Here is a 19662-nt window from a genome sequence, read left to right as displayed (position 1 = left end):
GTTTCTCTTGCCGACCACCATGAATTCAGTTTTGTTCTCATTTAATTTTAGTTGTTTAAATGTCATCCATTCTCTAACACTATCAAGGATTAGGTTTAGAGTTTCAGTAGTATCATTTATATCATTTATGGAGAAGTAAAATTGTGTGTCATCTGCCATGCCTTTCTAGCATTTACGCTAGACCAATAGTATAGATGCAGAATAAGATTGGGTCAAGTACACTCCCCTGGGGTACCTCTCTGTTTAAGGGTACATATGATGAATATGAGTTTCCAATTTGTACACAGTAATTTATACCAACTAAGTAGTCTTTTAGGTATTCGAAGGCTTGATCTTCAACGCCGATGGACCGCAGATCACTTATAGTCCATGAGCCAGATGAGAAGTCGGTACCATCTGGGGGCACCAAACGAAACTTATTTTTTATTGATTACCAACCCATACCATTAACAAAAATGCATGATGGACTTTTCAATCTCACAGCTTAAGATTTTTATGACAGTTATAAGTTTTTATGTAAAAAACGAGAAAAATACGATTTTATCACAAAATGTTCCAACTCACAACTGCTTGTGGGTGCTGAATAAAAAGATGATTTCATTGGAAAATGTGTTATTTGTGTTTAGTATTCTTACATGAATGGATGAAATAGATTTAATTGATAATTTATTAATTACATGGTAATATGTACAGTTCATATGAAGTCTATGAAAAGCATTTGTTTCTTCGAAACGACTATACTACTTCACAGAACGTTCTTTTACATCTATTTATATTTTTTCAGAAGATAGTGTGGCTGTAAGAAGATGCTCAATGGAATCACCAGCAAAAAGACAGAAAGTGCTATCATCAATAGAGAGGACTTGCATTATTTGTTCTAAACAAACTTCTGAAACATATTTGACAAAGGCCAGAGATGACCAGACTATTAGTACGTTAGTCGACGCAGCCAGGATAAGGAATTTTGATCCTATCTTAACTCTCGAAAAACATGAGTATGGTGAAAAGCTGTTCTACCATAGAGACTGTAGGTCGAAGTTCACACACAAGAAAACACTTCAGCAGTTGAACAAAGAACCCGACTCTGAGCCACAATGTTCAAACGAAAGGAGATCCTCCCGTTGTCCAGCAACAACATCTCGTGTCCTAGGCCATATCTGCATCTTCTGTGAGAGAGAAAGCAAATATATGCCTGGTTCAAATACCAGAGAGACACTATTCCAATCCAGGGAACTCAGGTCAGATGAAACAATTCGGAGAGTGGCTCAGATCAAACTTGACCATAGAATACTGGCAATCACAGCCAGAGATTTGGTTGCTGCCGAGGCCCATTACCATAAATCAGGTTATCGTAAGTACACCCAGGGAGAGAAAGAGAAAACACCAGTGGCTTCTGACAAAGATGATGAAGCTTATCAAGCAGCAGAACAGCAGTCTTACGGTGTACTATTCCAGTATGCGAGAGACACATTATTTCCAAAACCAACAGTCCTAAGAATGACAGAGCTTAGTGTAAAGTTAGTCGGCTACATACAGACATGTGGCATCAATAATGTAAAACCTCATACTAAGAAACACCTTCGTTAGAGACTAGAATGTGAATTCAAGGAGTCGCTTCATATCGTCCATGATGATAAAGGAAAACTTCTGGTATATCCAGATAATCTTCCCTTAGACCAAGTAGTGGTAGCCATGGTGAAGGCTGAAGAACAAATGCTTGAACTAAAATACTCCGAAAATATTGACAACATTATCAAACTTTCTGCAAACCACTTGAGAGGGCAGATTAAGAAGATCAAAACAAAGCCTTGGCCTCCATATCCTGCTGAACTGAATTCTGATTATACCGAACTACCAAAATCTCTAGAGATGTTCCTAAAGATTCTGCTTCATGGTGAGACAGAAGAATTAACTATGAAACTGGAATGCGTTGTCCATTCGATAGACCAGGATTGTATTTATGCTGTCAGCAGAGGGAATGTCATTCCTGCCAAACACATATTGCTGCCTTGGGGTGTAAAATCACTCACAGGAAATGTTGAACTTATCAAGATGCTCAATCGCCTTGGTCATGGAATTTCCTATTCGAAGCTGGAAGAGACAGATACTGCACTCTGTCTTCAGAAGCAAAGGAAAGAAGCAGACCAAGGCATAGTCCTCCCATCATCTTTTCATCCTCATATTCCTACTTCACTTGCTTTCGACAACATTGATAGGCTTGAAGAAACTTTGAGTGGTGGGGGCACATCACATAGAGCGAATGGGATCATCATACAGCCACAGGTTCACACGGCAAAACCCCCAGAAACTGCGCCTCTGCTTTTGACCAAGAAAAAGCGAAGTGTAACTCCAATTCCAATAGGTATTCCAGAGTACAATGCTGGCAGTAGAGTAGGTCCACCAGTCATGAAACCACAGGACCTGGATGTTCAAAACGTGCAGGATTTTGCGATGCAAAGAAACTTAATATGGGCTCTTACTCGTCTCTCAGACACTAATGATCAGTCAGTAAGTTCTTGGACAGGTTTTAATGTGAAGACGAGTGACAACAAAAGTATCCAAAGAGACAATGTAGGCTATCTCACGACGATCAACGCCCCAGCCACACAACTGTCAACTGTTCACCAAGTGATGCTTCAAATCATGAAGATAAAGGCAGAACTACATTTGGAGGAGATCGTCTGTGTTTTCGATCAAGCTCTATATGCAAAAGCAATGGAAATAAAATGGAAGAACAGTGAACTGTTCAAAAAGGTTGTGATCCGCATGGGGGCATTCCATACCTTATGTAATCTTCTGTCGATCATTGGAAGGAGGTTCGCATCTGCTGGCTTGAGAGATCTCGCTGAGGAATCAGGTATAATAGCTGTAGGTTCGATCACCTCTGTGCTTGAAGGACGGCACTACAATCGAGGTGTCCGTTTCTGCAAACTCGTATATGAGGCACTATTGAGACTGGCTTGGACAGGATTCTATCCCTGGCTTGAAGAATACCACGTTGGAGACGTCAGACATATGAGAGAGACAATCAAAGCTGTTAGAACCTTACATGATGATGTATGCCAAGACAGTCTGGAATTTGTATTGGAAAATGCATCTGTGTCGGTCATTCTCACCTATTTCTTGCAGTACCTAGATGAGCTGCACAGCACCCGTGGCCAACTAGCATCATTCTGGGCCTCCTTCCTAGATCTGGCAGGGATTTTGCTAGATCTGATCAGAGCATCATGGGAAGGGAACTGGCCTCTCTCTATGTCCGGTATCAACAGGATGATACCATGGTGCTTGGCACATGATAATCAGAACTATGCCAGGTATAGTTAGTTAACTAGGCTGATCAATTAATGTAGCATATTAGCAGGTGTGAATTAGTTCATTAATGACATTAATCTAACAAACTTTCGATAATGATGGACCATACACATTTTCAGATACCTGTCTGTGTTCTACTGCGATATGACAAGGCTGCCAGAGACACATCCACAGGTTTATCAACACATGCTACAGGGAGGCTTTTCTGTGCAGATGAGTGACACAAACACATTTGGACGGATCCCAGTTGACCAGACGATTGAGGAGACAGTGAATAAGGACACCCAGACTGCTGGTAAGTTGTGACTAGGGCCCGGTTTCACGAAAAAAAAAAAATAGTGTTCCGACTTAAGTCTCATAAACTCTTCAAGGATGTTTCCAATTGCAAAGAGTTTTCATTGAAAGATTCAATTATTCTACTTCAAATAGTTGATCCAAAAGTAATGTAGGCTTTATCTTTGTATAAAGAATTCTTATGAAATACAACAAAAGTACATTTTTACAGCTTAACACTAGAATTGTAGACTTACAATTGATTTAAGTCTTTTTGTGAAACTGGCCTCAGGTGTTCAATAATGAATCACTGAGTCCATATTAACATTTGTTGATTTGATATGATAGATCATACTTCATCAAATATGTACTAAAGCGTTTGTTTAATTCCCTTTGAGGCCCGTAATAAACAAAATTTGTCGACATTTATTTCACAGGTGGTACCAAAGGATTCTCACTCAACCAGGGTGCTGTGACTCGCTACTACCTGACAGCAGAATATCGCAGCTGTTGCCTTCAGCAGCTGCGCAAGATGACTGATGTCTCGAATCGTGCTGCTATACATCAGGATTTGACACCCTCACGGATTAAGAAAGATGAATATGCTGTACAAGCTATCATGGACCTCCTTGAAAATAACTGGACCAATCCTTTTGCTGAAGGACAAACTGGGCTGCTAAATATCGCCACTGGTGCTGCTGCATCTGCTAATGTAGCTCGTGATCTCCTATCAGCCCAGAAGAAGGGTGAAGAAGCTCGTCTGAAATTTATGGAGAGTCGACTGGAGAGAGGCCAGAACTTTTTTGAGAGACTTCCTAGGCTGGATCTCAAGACTTTTGACGGTACAAAAAGATATAAAACGAAAGTAAATGATAAAGAGGTTATCCTGAAAAAGTGACAACAGATTATTTGCACATATGATACTTGTTGCTTCGTCTAGAAAACTTAGCATGAAGGAAGTTCTAAAACATCCACTTGGTCCTGTGCCCTGGTCATTAGCCAACACAGATGGTTCACCAAGGAAGACGAACAAAGCAGCTCTAGCGAGAAAACTAGAGGCCAAAGCATCGCCTGCTGAAGAGATGGAATATCCTTCTGCTTGTATCATTGACGGGATGAGTATTGTTCAAAAGATGAATGGTGACAAGCTTACTTTTGAAGAGCTGGCGGAACAGATGCTTATTTCTGTCATTCGGACTAGCGCTAGCAGTGAACGCATTGATGTTGTTTTTGATGTTCATCGGCAGCTATCTATCAAAGGAGCAGAGAGGGCCATACGAGGTTCAGAAAGTGGGATATGTTTCACTAACATTATTCCTGGTCACAAGATCCTTCAATGGAGACGTCTCCTGTCCTGCAATGCTAGTAAGACGAAACTGATCAGCTTCCTCGTCAGCCAATGGAAGAAGTCCAGCATGCGAGAAAAACTGGGTGGAAAAACTATGTATGTCACATGTGATAACCTTTGCTTCAGACTCACACGTAATGATGTTATTGAAGAAGACAGCCTGAAAACGTCCCAGGAGGAAGCGGACACCAGAGTCATCTTTCACGCGAAGCATGCAGCTCCTCATGTATCGTCCATCATCATGATAGCTGAAGATACAGACATCATTCTTCTCTGCCTTGCCTTCCACAAAGAAATTGACTGCAGTGTTTATGTGAAATGTGGTACAGCTACTCGAACCAGATATATCAGCATCTCCAAAGTGTCAGCTGCCCTGGGCCATAATGTGTGTGCTTCTCTTCTCGGACTACATTCATTTACAGGATGTGACACAGTCAGCGCTTTTATTGGTCGAGGAAAGCTAGCTGCACTGAAACTGCTTATGACACATGATCACTTCCGAGATGTCATCAGCAAACTTGGGGAAGGGTGGCAGCTCAAAGATGAAATTTTCCAGGTCTTGGAAGAATTTACATGGCGACTCTACGTTATTCGCTCAGAAATCTGTGATGTTAACGTGATGCGCTATGAACTGTTCAGGGTGAAGGACGGACATGTAGAGTCTGCACAGCTGCCCCCCTGTAAGGACTGTCTCTATCTACATGCTGCGAGGGCCAACTATCAGGCTGCCATCTGGTATCGTGCACTGAAGGCAGATCCAAAAGTGCCAAGCCCACTGGAGTGCAAAGGCTGGTCGTTGGGTGACGATGGAGAACTGCTGATAAATTGGATGACAGGAGCAGCAGCTCCGAATGTAGTCCTGGAGTTCCTCTTCTGCAAATGCAAGAAGTCATGCAAGCTGCCATCCTGCCAATGTATTGTGAATGGACTGCCCTGTACTCAGGCCTGTATCCTGCAGGATTGCGAAAACATGAAGGATGACGATGTTGGTGATATGCAAGAAGGTGGATCAGACAGTGACAGCGACATTGAAACCCAATAAACATTTAAGGTTTCCTTTTATGTATAATACAATTTAGTCATACACTGCTTGGTATGAACTGATTTTGCATAAATAGGCTTATACAGGTATCTGGAAAATTCAATTAATTTTGATTATGTATGATGTTTCCACTTTATTTTAATTTTCATATAATACGTTATTGCTGTCATTTTTTTTTTATCAAATACTGTAATGGTCAATCTAAAAAGGTTCCAATGCATATGTAACAACTTATAAGATGCAATTTAAACATAAAGCTTTCAGGTTTGTGGATCTGAATAAATTCCCATGAGTATTTTGTTGCACAGAAATAAAGTGGTCTGCTATTGCGGTCGGAAATATGACGTTTTTATGTTTAGACCCCACCGACAAATCAACGGCTCTATTGACCTTAAGCTGTGAGTCACACATGTCCATCATGCTGCATTGTGTTGCAGATACATATAGCTACCAGGAAATACCAAAATTGTTTGGTGCCCCCAGATGGTACCGATTGGTCAAAATCAGGGTGCTGGCTCATGGACTATTAGTAGCAGGTCATGCACCACTGTATCAAAAGCAGCACTGAGATCGAGCAGTATTAAGATACCACATTTATTTTCATCCATCATTTCTAGCATATCTTTTACAACAGAGCAGATGGCTGTCTCCGTAGAGTATAGTTTTCTGTAAGCAGATTGGTTGTCAGGCAAAGCTTCTATTACTTCTAAGTGGCTGACTAGTTGTTCAAGAATTACATATTCAAGCACTTTTGAGACAAAGGATATATTTGAAATAAATCTTTATGAGCTTAATTCCTGGTAGTCCTGTGCATTTTTTCAGAACTGGTGTGACTATAGCCATTTTCTCAGATTAAGTATTATTATTATTATTATTATTATTATTATTATTATTATTATTAAGCTATAACCCTAGTTGGAAAAGCACAATGCTATAAGCCCAGGGGCTCCAACAGGGAAAATAGCCCAGTGAGGAAATGAAACAAGAAAAAATTAAATATTCTAAGAACAGAAACAACAGTAAAATAAATATCACCAATATAAACTGTAAAAAAAATTAACAAAGCAAGAGGAAGAGAAATAAGATAGAATAGTGTGCCCGAGTGTACCCTCAAGCAAGAGAACTCTAACCCAAGGCAATGGAAGACCATGGTACAGATGCTATGGCACTACCAAAGACTAGAGAACAATGGTTTGATTTTGGAGTGTCCTTCTCCTAGAAGAGCTGCTTACCATAGCTTAAGAGTCTCTTCTACCCTTACCAAGAAGAAAGTATCCACTGAACAATTACAGTGCAGTAGTTAAACCCTTGGGTGAAGAAGAATTATTTGGTAATCTTAGTGTTGTCAGGGGTATGAGGACAGAAGAGAATATGCATAGAATATTCCAGATTATTCGGTGTGTGTGTGTGTGTGTGTGTGTGTGTGTGTGTGTGTGTGTAGGCAAAGGGAAAAAGAACCGTAACTAGAGAGAAGGATCCAATATAGTACTGTCTGGCCAGTCAAAAGACCCCATAACGCTCTAGCGGTAGTATCTCAACGCGTGGCTGGTGCCCTGGCCAACCTACTACTTACATTTATAAATGCTTGCATTGGCTATTCTCATTATTATTTCGGCTAGACTAGAAACGTCTCTCTCTCCAGTTACTTCAGATATTGGCATATGATCGATCGCGCAGTTTGTTTTCTTTGCTCTCTTGATAATTCTAGTTATGTCATCTTGTGTTATGTTGTTAAATCGTATTAATTTTGTCTGTGTCCCTAGTGCATCATTAATCTAATGGTGAGTATTTACAAATAATCAGGTTACGTTTTCAATTTTGTTTTTAAAGAATTCTAGAAAATTATTTGCCAGTTCCTTGTCACTGTATCCATCCGGTAGTTTCTTTTCTTTTACATTTCCCATTATACCATTCAGGAGACGAAATAACTTACTTATGCCTGTTGCTGCTTCGAGGATCTTTCTGTTATAGTATTCATTTAGTGTGAATATATTGCGTAACGTAGTTATGGAAAAGAAAAAAAAAATCTTCAACTTATGATATTATATATTCAAAATTGAATAGTATCCACCTGCAAAAGTAAACAATACACTATCAATGATAGTTTGAAATTATTTTTGAGAAACATTAAAAAAAAAATTTTCATTACTTTTCCGGAAATCCGAATGGGGAACTCACTCCATGTTCATAAGATTATTAAAATACTTATATAGTTATCCTTTTTCTCATTATATCTTGAAACATATAAAGTTTATATACGATCTTAGAAAAATCTGATTAAAAAACATGATTCGTCTAGGGAATTCATGATAGAAATAGGAGAAGATAATCTATTGAAATAATCAAAGCATCGTTATTAGACTTGAGCCTTCTCATTTCAAATTTCTAATATAAGGAAAATCATAAGTCAATTCATCTGATGAACCATTACATGGCAGTACATTGCATTAATTTACGATATATATGTATCTAGTAATGATATATATATATATATATATATATATATATATATATATATATATATATATATATATATATATATATATATATATATATATGTCAGGTGAAAAGTACAAGAGAAGTAATGGAGATGAAAGGGAAGTGGAGTAAGGGAAGGTCAATGGGATGTTGCTTAAGAAAAGGACAGATGAGATCTTCATCACTATATAAATAGATATATATATATATATATATATATATATATATATATATATATATATATATATATATATATATATATATATATATATATATATACATATATATATATATATATGTATATGCAGTATATATATATATATATATATATATATATATATATATATATATATATATATATATATATATATATATATATATATATATATATATATATATATCAGCTATTGATTTATTCCGTGGAAAGCGGAGTTTCAATACGAATAATAGTACCAGTGTTATGATATACATCTTTATTGCTTAGCTTTCGGAAAATCTATTTCCATCAGAGCCTAAAATAGGATACATCGTATAAGTTGAAACATAGTATGATGAATATTTAAAACAGAAAATTTAAAATGAACATACAAAAACTTTTTGAAATAAAATAAGAAATTAACATGAAACTATAAAATCAATCTAAATACAAAATAATTGATCAAAGCGCCAGCGCTATAAACTCACATGAAATAAAATTAAACACAATTTATTTCATACGTTACCCCATGTTTGGTTTCAGTTTGTGCTGGAATATTGCCTCCATTATTACTAAGTCTAGGTTACTCTGCGAAGTGGCTAAGATGGAAAAATTCCCTTTGGACATTGGGTGGTCCTCACTTACGGAATGGTCTCTGATGGCTGAATGGGGTGGTTTTGCCATATAATTACCCGTTCTAGGTGAACGACCGAGGTGCTCAGACAATCTTGCACGGTAGTGTCTTTCACTTTTTCCAATATACGATGCATTACAGCGATCACACTTATATTTGTATATGACACCCGAACAAAGATCATCTGGGACCCGGTCTTTAAATTTTAAAAATTTGCTCATAGCATTTGAGGGGGAAAACACGATCTTCAATGATACCTGAGGATAAAATTCACGCACAATTCTACTGCAATGATTTCGTATTTTAAAACTGTGGGACCCCAGATATGGAATAGAAAAGAAGATATTTTTCCGAGGAGCAATTAGTTTCCTTTCACAAGGTGGTAACGTGAGTTTGCTTAGTGTTTTCCCTATATAAGTATCAGTAAAATCATACGGGAATCCATTGTTATATAGTAGTTTTTTAATATAAGTCAGTTCTTTATGAATGTTGAGGTAATTAGAGCAAAGGTTATACGCTCTATAAGTAAGAGTACAGATAAGATTTCTCTTTTATTGTATAGGAATACAAGCGGAGAATTCAGTGCATAAGCCTGTGAACGTTGGTTTCCTGTAGACAGATGTGTTAAACCCAGTACCAAATGCTATGAGCAAATTTTTCAAATTTAAAGACCGGGTCCCAGATGATCTTTTTCCAAGGAAAAAGGCAATTAAAAATTCAAACAGAATGATGCAAGACATACAGGGTTAAACAGATTATTAGCGTTAAGGGGAGAGCGATAACAATACTATATAAAAAAAAACAGCAATGACATTAAAGAATAAAAACTAGTGTGATACACATGCGGTACATGGCTCCCCCACTAAAAAGATATATAAGCGAAATAGAGTGTCACACTCTGGTGAAGCGTACTGTAAACAGGTCATATTTCAGGAGATATGCAGGATTAAGTCAATAGTGGAGACCCAGCCTTCTTTGCTATGAATGCTTAGTAAGAATGCCCTAGTTTTTCGACGGATTACAAAGAAAGGTCCCCTGTAAAGTAGTGTTTGAGGTGTCTTGCTGGTGTCGTTGCGCAGGGACACGTGCCATGCATTGTACAAATCTGTCAGTATGTGTGGCTTTGCTATGGGTTCTTAAATCTGGTGAAATGGAGTAATTTTCCCATAACATGATGTAGGCATAGGATATTGTCGGATGAGGTTATCAACGGAATAAATTGAGCAGGGACGACCATCGTGTTGCCCTACATCATTTCAGCTGCCGAGACATCAAAGGTGTACTTAGGAGTGGTCCTTAGTCCCATGAGTATCCAGGGAAGCTGAATTAGCAAGTTGGAGTCCTTGCAGGTGGACATCAGACAGCCTATGTATTTCTTGACAGGGCATTGGTAACCGGATTAATTTTCCCAGTGATGTGTTGAAGGGTACAATTGTATTAAGCCACGGTGTAGAGATGTTGGTGTTAAAGGGGTGCACCAGAGTTTTGTGGTCTGTGCGAATGATAAAAGGCGTATCCTCCAAGTAATAGACAGCTAAGTGCAGTGCCAGTTATTCGCAATTGAAGGTAGAGTACCCGGATTCCACCTTGTACAGTTTCCTACAGAAGAATGTTGATGGGCGGGGTGAGTCATTGACCACCTGCTTGGGTAATGCTCCACTAGCGATGTTGCTGGCATTGTTGGAGAGAAGGAGAGGTGCATGTTGCACAGGAAAAGTGAGAGCAGAAGCAGTTGATAGGGCAGTCTATGCATTGTAGAGGGCCACTTATTGAAGGGGACCCCACTTCGTGTCTTGTGGCTTGCCCTAAATGGAGGCATAGTGGGGGCCACGAATGATGGCAATGGCTGGCAGGAAACGGGGATAATAGTTGATCATGCCAAAGAATTCTTTTAGAGCTCTAACGGTCAGGAACATGGGGAAGTTCTGAACGGCTGCTACCTTCACTGGGAGGGGTCGACTCCTTTAGGAGTAAGGTGGTGCCCTAAAAACGATATTACTTTTATGCCAAAGGTACACCTGTTATGCTGGACTAAAAGATAGTTCTGATACAGGAGGCCGAGTACCATGCGTAGGTGACGGAGGTGGTCTTCTTTAGAGGAAGAGAAATCAGGTATGTTGTTCACATAACGTACACATAATGGGAGGTCCCCTAAGATGCCACCCTTGAGCCTTGAAAAATGGCCCGATAATAAAAAAAAAAAAAGGGCAAAGCAGGAGTATCGGAGCTCCCCTAAGATGCCATCCTTGAGCCTTGAAAAATGGCCCGATAAATAAAAAGGGCAAAGCAGGAGTAATTGGAGGTGTGTGCACTGATGGGGGCGGTGATGGTGGTCTTGGGGATGTCTTCTGGGTTCATGGGCTCCCGATAATACCCCTTTCAGGATGCCGAGCATGGAGAAAACCTTCGCTTTGTGCAAGTAGGAGGTCACGTCGATCATTTTTGGGGAATTCGTAGTGATCTGGTTATGTCTACATGCCCAGACGCCTGTAATACATATACTGATGCAGACAGCCATGTTTCTTCAGGACGATGTGTAAAGGTGGCGACCAGAGGCTTGAGGTCTTTTGGCAAAGGCCCATTTATGACATTTTGGCAAACGTTTGTTCAGCGGCTGCCAAATGATCCGGTGCTAGATTTTTTAATCTGGCATACACTGTGGGCTTGATGTCCTGATATGGTGATAAATACCATGTTCAGCGGGAAGCAGGAGTGTTTGACAAAGTTCTTGATGGAAAACTTCTAGGTACGACAAGGTCGGAGGAGGTGCATTGGAGAGGTGTTGAAGAGTGTGAATCCGAGTTGACTAACCTATGATGAGTAACATCAACCAGGAGTTGTAAATATGAGAGGAAGTCCGCACCAAGGACTGGTAATGTGACCCCAGACACGGAAAACTTCCTAATATTTTTGATATTTCCAAACAATTATCTGAGGGTTTCATAACCGTGGGTTTTATCGCAGATCCGTTAGCAGCTATCAGACGGATGTCGGTAGACTTGGACAGACTGCACAAAAAGATAGTTTTAGAAGCATTATCCAATTAGAAAAGCTCCATATTAAGAAATTGCCTGTAAAAGCATTGAACAACAGATTTATTTTTTTCTTGAACCTAATATAACTTCCACTGGAAACAGAATAATTATATTGTCAGGTATCCATAAGCCAGGTAATGGAAAGTGAAAAGCAAGTGTCTGGAGCTTATCTTGAAGAAACATAAAGGCCCAATGAAGTCTTTCAAAATTAATCGTTTGCGGGAAATAGCTTCTAGCTAAAAGCGCAAGTCAAGAGCTTTGAATTACTAAGATTGCACATATTAAGGCGATCTAACAGGCTTTACAAGCATTCCCGAGGCGAATAAATAATCGTCTCTCTCGCAGCCAGATGAAATGGTGCTCAAGACAACTTCACTCAGCTTAGAGAACTTCATATGAGTCCAATGTTTCAAACATCGAATTATAAGGCTATCCAAGATCTCTAATATGTGAATTAACGATAGAAAATAATACATTTGACTTTATAACAATCTGCATAAATTCTTTGGATTCGGGTGTAGAGAATTAAGCAATTTTATCTCTATAAATTAAAAATAATCTGATCACATTTTCGTCTTCAGTACAGAAAAAAGTTCAAGATAAAGTTCATGAACGTATGATAAAAAGTGCGTTATAACCATGTTTTTCCTTTAAGTCATACATGCAATATCTGAGAATAAAGAGAGAGAAGAAAAGAAACTCGGGAAGGCGCAAATTACCTGATGTTAGGGAATGACCAAAATAGGTGGATAGGGGAAGTAGAATGCTAAAGAAGGGGAAGGACTTGGTAAGTGAATATAACTATCACAAACGTAACTTTAATAAGGAAAGAAATTATGCAATATCAACAATTAGAAGTATATAGTCCATTAAATGTCGAGCTAGGTACTAATTTACAGACAAGAGAAGTAAACCTTAGACATGGAGCTCATATATCAAACCGTTAAACGGGACTGTTAATGTCTTATTGAGTTGCTCAATTAAAAAGAAAGTTTTCATAATATAATCAGAATAACCAATAAAAAAAAATAGTATAGAATCATGAACAGTTTGACATACTTTAGCGAAAATAATTAAAATCATAGATATTGAAATGGTGACTTCACTTTAGATTTTGCTGAACGAATTAAGAACAGTTGAAAATGTTGAGTTTCAAAGATACATAAATGAATTCAATTATTAATAGGATCTAGAAAAAAAAATACTCTAGGAATGTTATTGGGATAATGTCACAAAAAGTGACCTTTGCCTTAATTGTAGAGAAAGTTAAGATTTTTAATAGTTGAGGATATAAAAAAAAATCTTTATATTTATTACATTCGTTTACATTCGTGCAGAAGTTTTCTTCTAGTTACTATGTGGTTACTCCATAAAAGTTACATTTTCATAGATTGAAGTTGTGTTAAACTCCATGTTACTAATGGTCTCTTCCTCTCTTTATTTTCATAAAATTTTTGATTAGATTTCTAATGATTCTTAATAAATTTGAAGTTAATAAAGATACTTGGAGTTAAATCTATTGTATTAGAAATGGGTGATATCAATCACTTTAGTAGGTTAATGTGAATATTAAGATATATTTTTTTTAATTCAAATATGCAAAGTGTGTTTACATTATAATATAAGTGAGCATGCAATAGCAGAGAAGTATTGTTAGAATAGATAGGAGAGGGGTTGAGATTCCTATTTCAGGCAAAACTCTGAATATAAATGATTGCATATATGTGTGTAGATGATGAATGAAGTAAAATATAATTACAAGTGTATTTTGTTTTGGTCAAAGTTAACCCCGAAGATCCGCTACACTGAGAATGTGCTGTTATCTGCTGCTCTAATTGACATAAAAGTATGATCATCTACTAAGTCGATATTTCGGATACACAGCCTTTCCTAAAAGCGGATTAAACAAAAATTGTGTTTTCCTCAGAATTTATACGAATTTATCTTTCTTCACATTCACGTAGTTTCAATTCAGTGAAAATCTTTTATTAGAATATTCAAGTGTAATAAAGATAGGTGAGAAAAAGCTGGATTAGATACAATTGCTTCCTGTAAATATATAGATAACGAAATCATGATGAAGAGATGGGTTCCTGAAATACACAAGGCATTTATTCTGACTTAACCAAAGCTTTTGCTAATAGAACGAGAGTTTTTAACAAACTATAGAAATTCAAATGAGTCATTATCAGCTGTGGCTCAAAGTATTATATTCAGCAGAATTGATAATTCTCTTGATAAATTCCTTTATTTAGAATAGCTTGTTTATTATTTTGAAGTCCTTTTCTGAATTTGCATAATATCAGATAGCAGAGAATCAGTATGCATAAATATATATATATATATATATATATATATATATATATATATATATATATATATATATATATATATATATATATATATATATATACATATATATATATATATATATATATATATATATATATATATATATATATATATATATATATATATATATATATATGTAAGATTATCGATATCATTTGCGGTAGCTATTCAATGTTATATTTAAAATCATTGTAGAAATCAATATTTAGGAAAATTTTCAGTCCGGAGTTCTACAAACTTTAAGATGTGGAAATGAACACACCCCATTGCTACATCTATTGCCATCATTATAAATGGGTAGAATAGGAATGAATTTTATCTTATTTCACTCATTATAACACACAATCATGCTCGCGATAAGACCTGAGAACACTCTAACTGTATGCCAAGTTTGCATAATACACAATACAAAAGGCTTAGATTAAGAAAGAATAGCAACAGAGTACCCCCCCCCCCTTCTCTCTCTCTCTCTCTCTCTCTCTCTCTCTCTCTCTCTCTCTCTCTCTCTCTCTCTCTCTCTCTCTCTCTCTCTCTCTCTCATTACCTTACTGGCCATCACTGGATCTGATATATATGGATATGGACAGTTTCTTTTTCTGGAAACTGTCGATTGGTTGATTGATTAGGGGTATTATTGCATCTTGACATCAAAGTTCACTGGCTCCGATATCATTTGTTAACAATAAAATAGAGAAGAGAATTCAAGTTTGGAATTGTCTTGAATAATATTTTCAGATCGGGGACACATTCCTCTCTGTATTTTGTCAACTATTAGAGAATATTCTCACGGACTGCAAGCAAGAATATGTGGTGGTCAATGAAAACCTACTTATGATTCATACCAGGTACTTAATCGCCATAATTATAAGCCTGAAACAAATTAACGAGTAAAATATATAAAAAAAAGAATATAAGAAACAATTTCATTAAGTGAGGCACTAAAGACAATGTCCTAAAGGAATAGTGTGCCGGTACAAGGTCCTAAAACTAAATACTTGTGAACCCCTAATGTCACAATGATCGAAGTCGTTTTAAAAAATATACTCCAGCAGGAGTCACAAAGACTCAATGATATTAGTTGGGGGGATAGTTTCATTAGTCTTAGGAAACTATCGACCCAATTCGACAGTCCAATTTTGATAGATTACTTATAAGATATATAAAACCAACAGTACTTGATTTACAACAATCAAGTAATTTAAGAGCTTTTTTACTTATATACCAATGAAATTGAACACACACACACACACACACACACACACACACATATATATATATATATATATATATATATATATATATATATATATATATATATATATATATATATATATATATATATATATATATATATATATATATGTTGAGAGAATGGAAAATGGCTGTCTGCTAAAGAAGGTGATGAATGCAAGAGTTGATGGGAGAAGTACAAGAGGAAGGCCAAGATTTGGGTGGATGGATGGTGTGAAGAAAGCTCTGGGTGATAGGAGGATAGATGTGAGAGAGGCAAGAGAGCGTGCCAGAAATAGGAATGAATGGCGAGCGATTGTGACGCAGTTCCGGTAGGCCCTGCTGCTTCCTCCGGTGCCTTAGATGACCGCGGAGGTAGCAGCAGTAGGGGACTCAGCAGTATGAAGCTTCATCTGTGGTGGAAATGTGGGAGGTTGGGCTGTGGCACCCTAGCAGTACCAGCTGAACTCGGCTGAGTCCCTGGTTAGGCTGGAGGAACGTAGAGAGTAGAGGTCCCCTTTTTGTTTTGTTTCTTGTTGTTGTCGGCTACCCCCCAAAATTGGGGGAAGTGCCTTTGGTATATGTATGTATGTATATATATATATATATATATATATATGTATATATATATATATATATATATATATATATATATATATATATATATATATATATATATATATATATATATGTATATATATATATATATATATATATATATATATATATATATATATATATATATATATATATATATATATATATATTTATATACATATATATATATATATATATATATATATATATATATATATATATATATATACATACATACATATATATATATATATATATATATATATATATATATATATATATATATATATATATATATATATATATATATATATATGAGTTATTTGTATGTAGGTTGCATAAAATTTTCCATAATTAACATCAGCCGTTGCAATCAGATCTTCCTAAGCTGCACAACCCTATATGTAGTACAAGGTATTGGGTTAATTCTAACAGCTATGCTTCTCCATCATGAGGCAACACACTATAGCGCATTCTAATATTTTTTTTTTTAGGGCTGTGACCACATTATAGAATGATATTCCCAATAAGAAAGTTGAATTATTGGATCTTCAGGATTTCAACCTTTAGTAAATGCTTTTTTTTTTTTTTTTTTTTTATTTTATTTTTTTTTTTTTTAATTTGGCGAGCAATGTGACATAAGTAACGTTTAATAGTTTAAATATGACTGATCTATTTTACCGCAGTTACTGATTTTAGAATATTTTATATTTGTCATTCATTACTCCTATGTAATTTATTAGCTATTGAGTTGAAGATTAGGTTCATAAAGACCCATGACAGCGAAGGACAAAGATTCAGCTTGCTAGTGGAAAATCCATCTACATTTCCTGTAAGTGGAAGCAGAAATACAAACACGTAGTAAAAGAATACGCAATTAGGAAAACAGATCTACATAACTACATAAATTATATTTAATTTAAAAATGTCCTTTTTTTGTTATGGCAAATGTTCTTACTAAAAGGAGATGGCAAGTTACCTTTACTTGTAAAGGTTCAAGATTAAGTAAAAATATAGTTATATTTTAAAATAAAAATTATTAATATTTATCTAAACTAATTTATAAATATTACAAGATTAACAATAATGTTTTTAGTGCATGCTATTAGCAAATATAAATCAAAGACTGATGAAGGCTTTTGTATACTAGAAGTTCAAAGGCAAATTCAAAGTCAAATATTCGCCTTCCTACCTATCCAGCGGGTGAATTAAGCAGGATGTGAAGCTAAAGAACAATTTCCTTAGCATATTTCTGTTGAATTTAGAGAGTCGAATGGATTTGAATTATATTATTTTTCTTACATAATTTAAGAGAGGGGTGATTTTCAAAGTGAGTTTTATGTTTCTTTACCTTTTCTTTGATTTTCTTAAACGAGCGTGTCTTTGTGGCCGCTGTAGCGAGCTTTGTATAATTTACATCTAAGTGAAGAAATATATCAATATCGGTAAAGAAATATAAAGATGTTGGTGACAAGACATCATTCATTATGTTCTTTGTTATCTCACACTGCATTTTTATATATAAATCTATATTATAAGATCTGTTCCTTTTCGGTATTATTTAACAATTGTCATTTAAGCAAAAATAACTGTTTCCAATCATATAAAGTATAATATGAATAATAGAGATATAATTTCAAAGGCTAGTAATTCCAAACATAGTTAAACGATAAATTTATACCGAAAAAGAACCAGAGGTCGAAATTTCGTCCAAATCCTTCAAGTTGTTTTGACGTTATCTCTAAAATGGCAGGAAATGTAGATCAGGGTACGGATCATCTTAGAAATTTAATTGGGTAGTAGGTAGGCCAAAGCACCAGCCACCCATTGAAATACCACCACTAGAGATTTATGCGGTCCTTTGACTGACCAGACAGTACTACATTGGATCCTTCTCTCTGGATGCGGTTCACTTTCTCTTTGCTTACACATACACCGAATAGTCTGGCTTATTCTATACATATTCTCCTCTGTCCTCATACACCTAACAACACTGAGATTACCGACCAATTCTTCTTCGCCCAAGGGGTTAACCACTGCACTGTAATTGTTCAGGGGCTACTTTCCTCTTGTTAAGGGTAGAAGAGACTCTTTAGCTATGGCAAGCAGCTCTTCTAGGAGAATGACACTCCAAAATCAAACCATTGTTCTCTAGTCTTGGGCAGTGCCATAGCCTCTGTACCATGGTCTCCCACTGTCTTAGGTTAGAGTTCTCTTGATTATAGGTACACTCGGGCGCACTGTTCTATCTAATTTCTCTTCCTCTTATTTTATTAAAGATTTTATAGTTTATATAGGAAATATCTACTTTAATATTGTTAATGTTCTTGAAACATCCTTGGTTCCTTTCCTCACTGGGTTACTTTCCCTGTTGGAGCCCCTGGGCGTGTAACATACTGCTTTTCCAACTAGAGTTGTAGCGTGCCAAGTAATAAAAATAATAATAATTTGAACCAAAACCTATCTACGGTGGAAAATCGTCAAAATCAGCTTGGTAGTTTTGACGTAATCCTGTCCACGGACAGACCGACCGACAAATAGAAAAAAAAACACAGGCAGAGAAACAGAAAAAAAGACAAGTTTGGATCTAAAATCTGGATCCGAAAGTTACAGAAGTCGTTCATTGTCAATGATCTATCTGTGGTGGATATTTCGTCTAAATCTGTCTATTTGTTTTTACGTTATCTGAAAAATGGCGAAAAATTCCAGTCTCGAACTAGATGATCCAGATCCGGATCATATACAAAGTTTGTTGGTGTCGTACTTGACCTAAGATCTATCTGTGGTGGAAATTTCGTCAAGATCGGTAAAGTAGTTTTGACATAATACTGTCCACAGACAGACAGAAACACAGACAAAAAAATAAATACACCGACTCGATTTTATAACTTCTTTGGTGGAGATAATAAGATTATTACCATTAAATTTGATTTCATCATCTGTGACAAAATCATTACCCGGAGATCAAAGCAACTGCTAGACCATAGAGAATATTCGACTTGAGATTGAATTTCTTGAATGAAACTGTTGATAATGTAATTTTAGCTAACCAAACAAAGACTCGTCCCTGAAATTAGAGAAAAGGAAATAATCACCAATATACGAATGAAGCTTTGCAGATGAAGCCAGTGGCTCATAATCTTAGGTATATGAAATTTTCTCCAA

The 19662-nt window shown here is 36.3% G+C and overlaps 1 protein-coding gene across 1 annotated transcript; it reads left to right on the top strand.

The window, feature by feature from the left end:
• The first annotated feature begins 3458 nt into the window (after positions 1-3458).
• Positions 3459-6268, top strand: LOC137643565 (uncharacterized). The gene is made up of 2 exons (XM_068376298.1): positions 3459-3607; positions 4023-6268. The coding sequence occupies exon 2, from the start codon at positions 4503-4505 to the stop codon at positions 5973-5975; it is 1473 nt and encodes a 490-aa protein (XP_068232399.1). The 5' UTR covers positions 3459-3607; positions 4023-4502; the 3' UTR covers positions 5976-6268.
• The last annotated feature ends 13394 nt before the right edge of the window (positions 6269-19662 follow it).

This window comes from Palaemon carinicauda, chromosome 7 (assembly GCF_036898095.1).
Source record: "Palaemon carinicauda isolate YSFRI2023 chromosome 7, ASM3689809v2, whole genome shotgun sequence".
In the NCBI taxonomy this organism is placed as follows: Eukaryota; Metazoa; Arthropoda; class Malacostraca; order Decapoda; family Palaemonidae; genus Palaemon; species Palaemon carinicauda.
The sequence above is the reverse complement of the archived record's forward strand: the minus strand, read 5'-3'. Positions and strand labels throughout refer to the sequence as shown.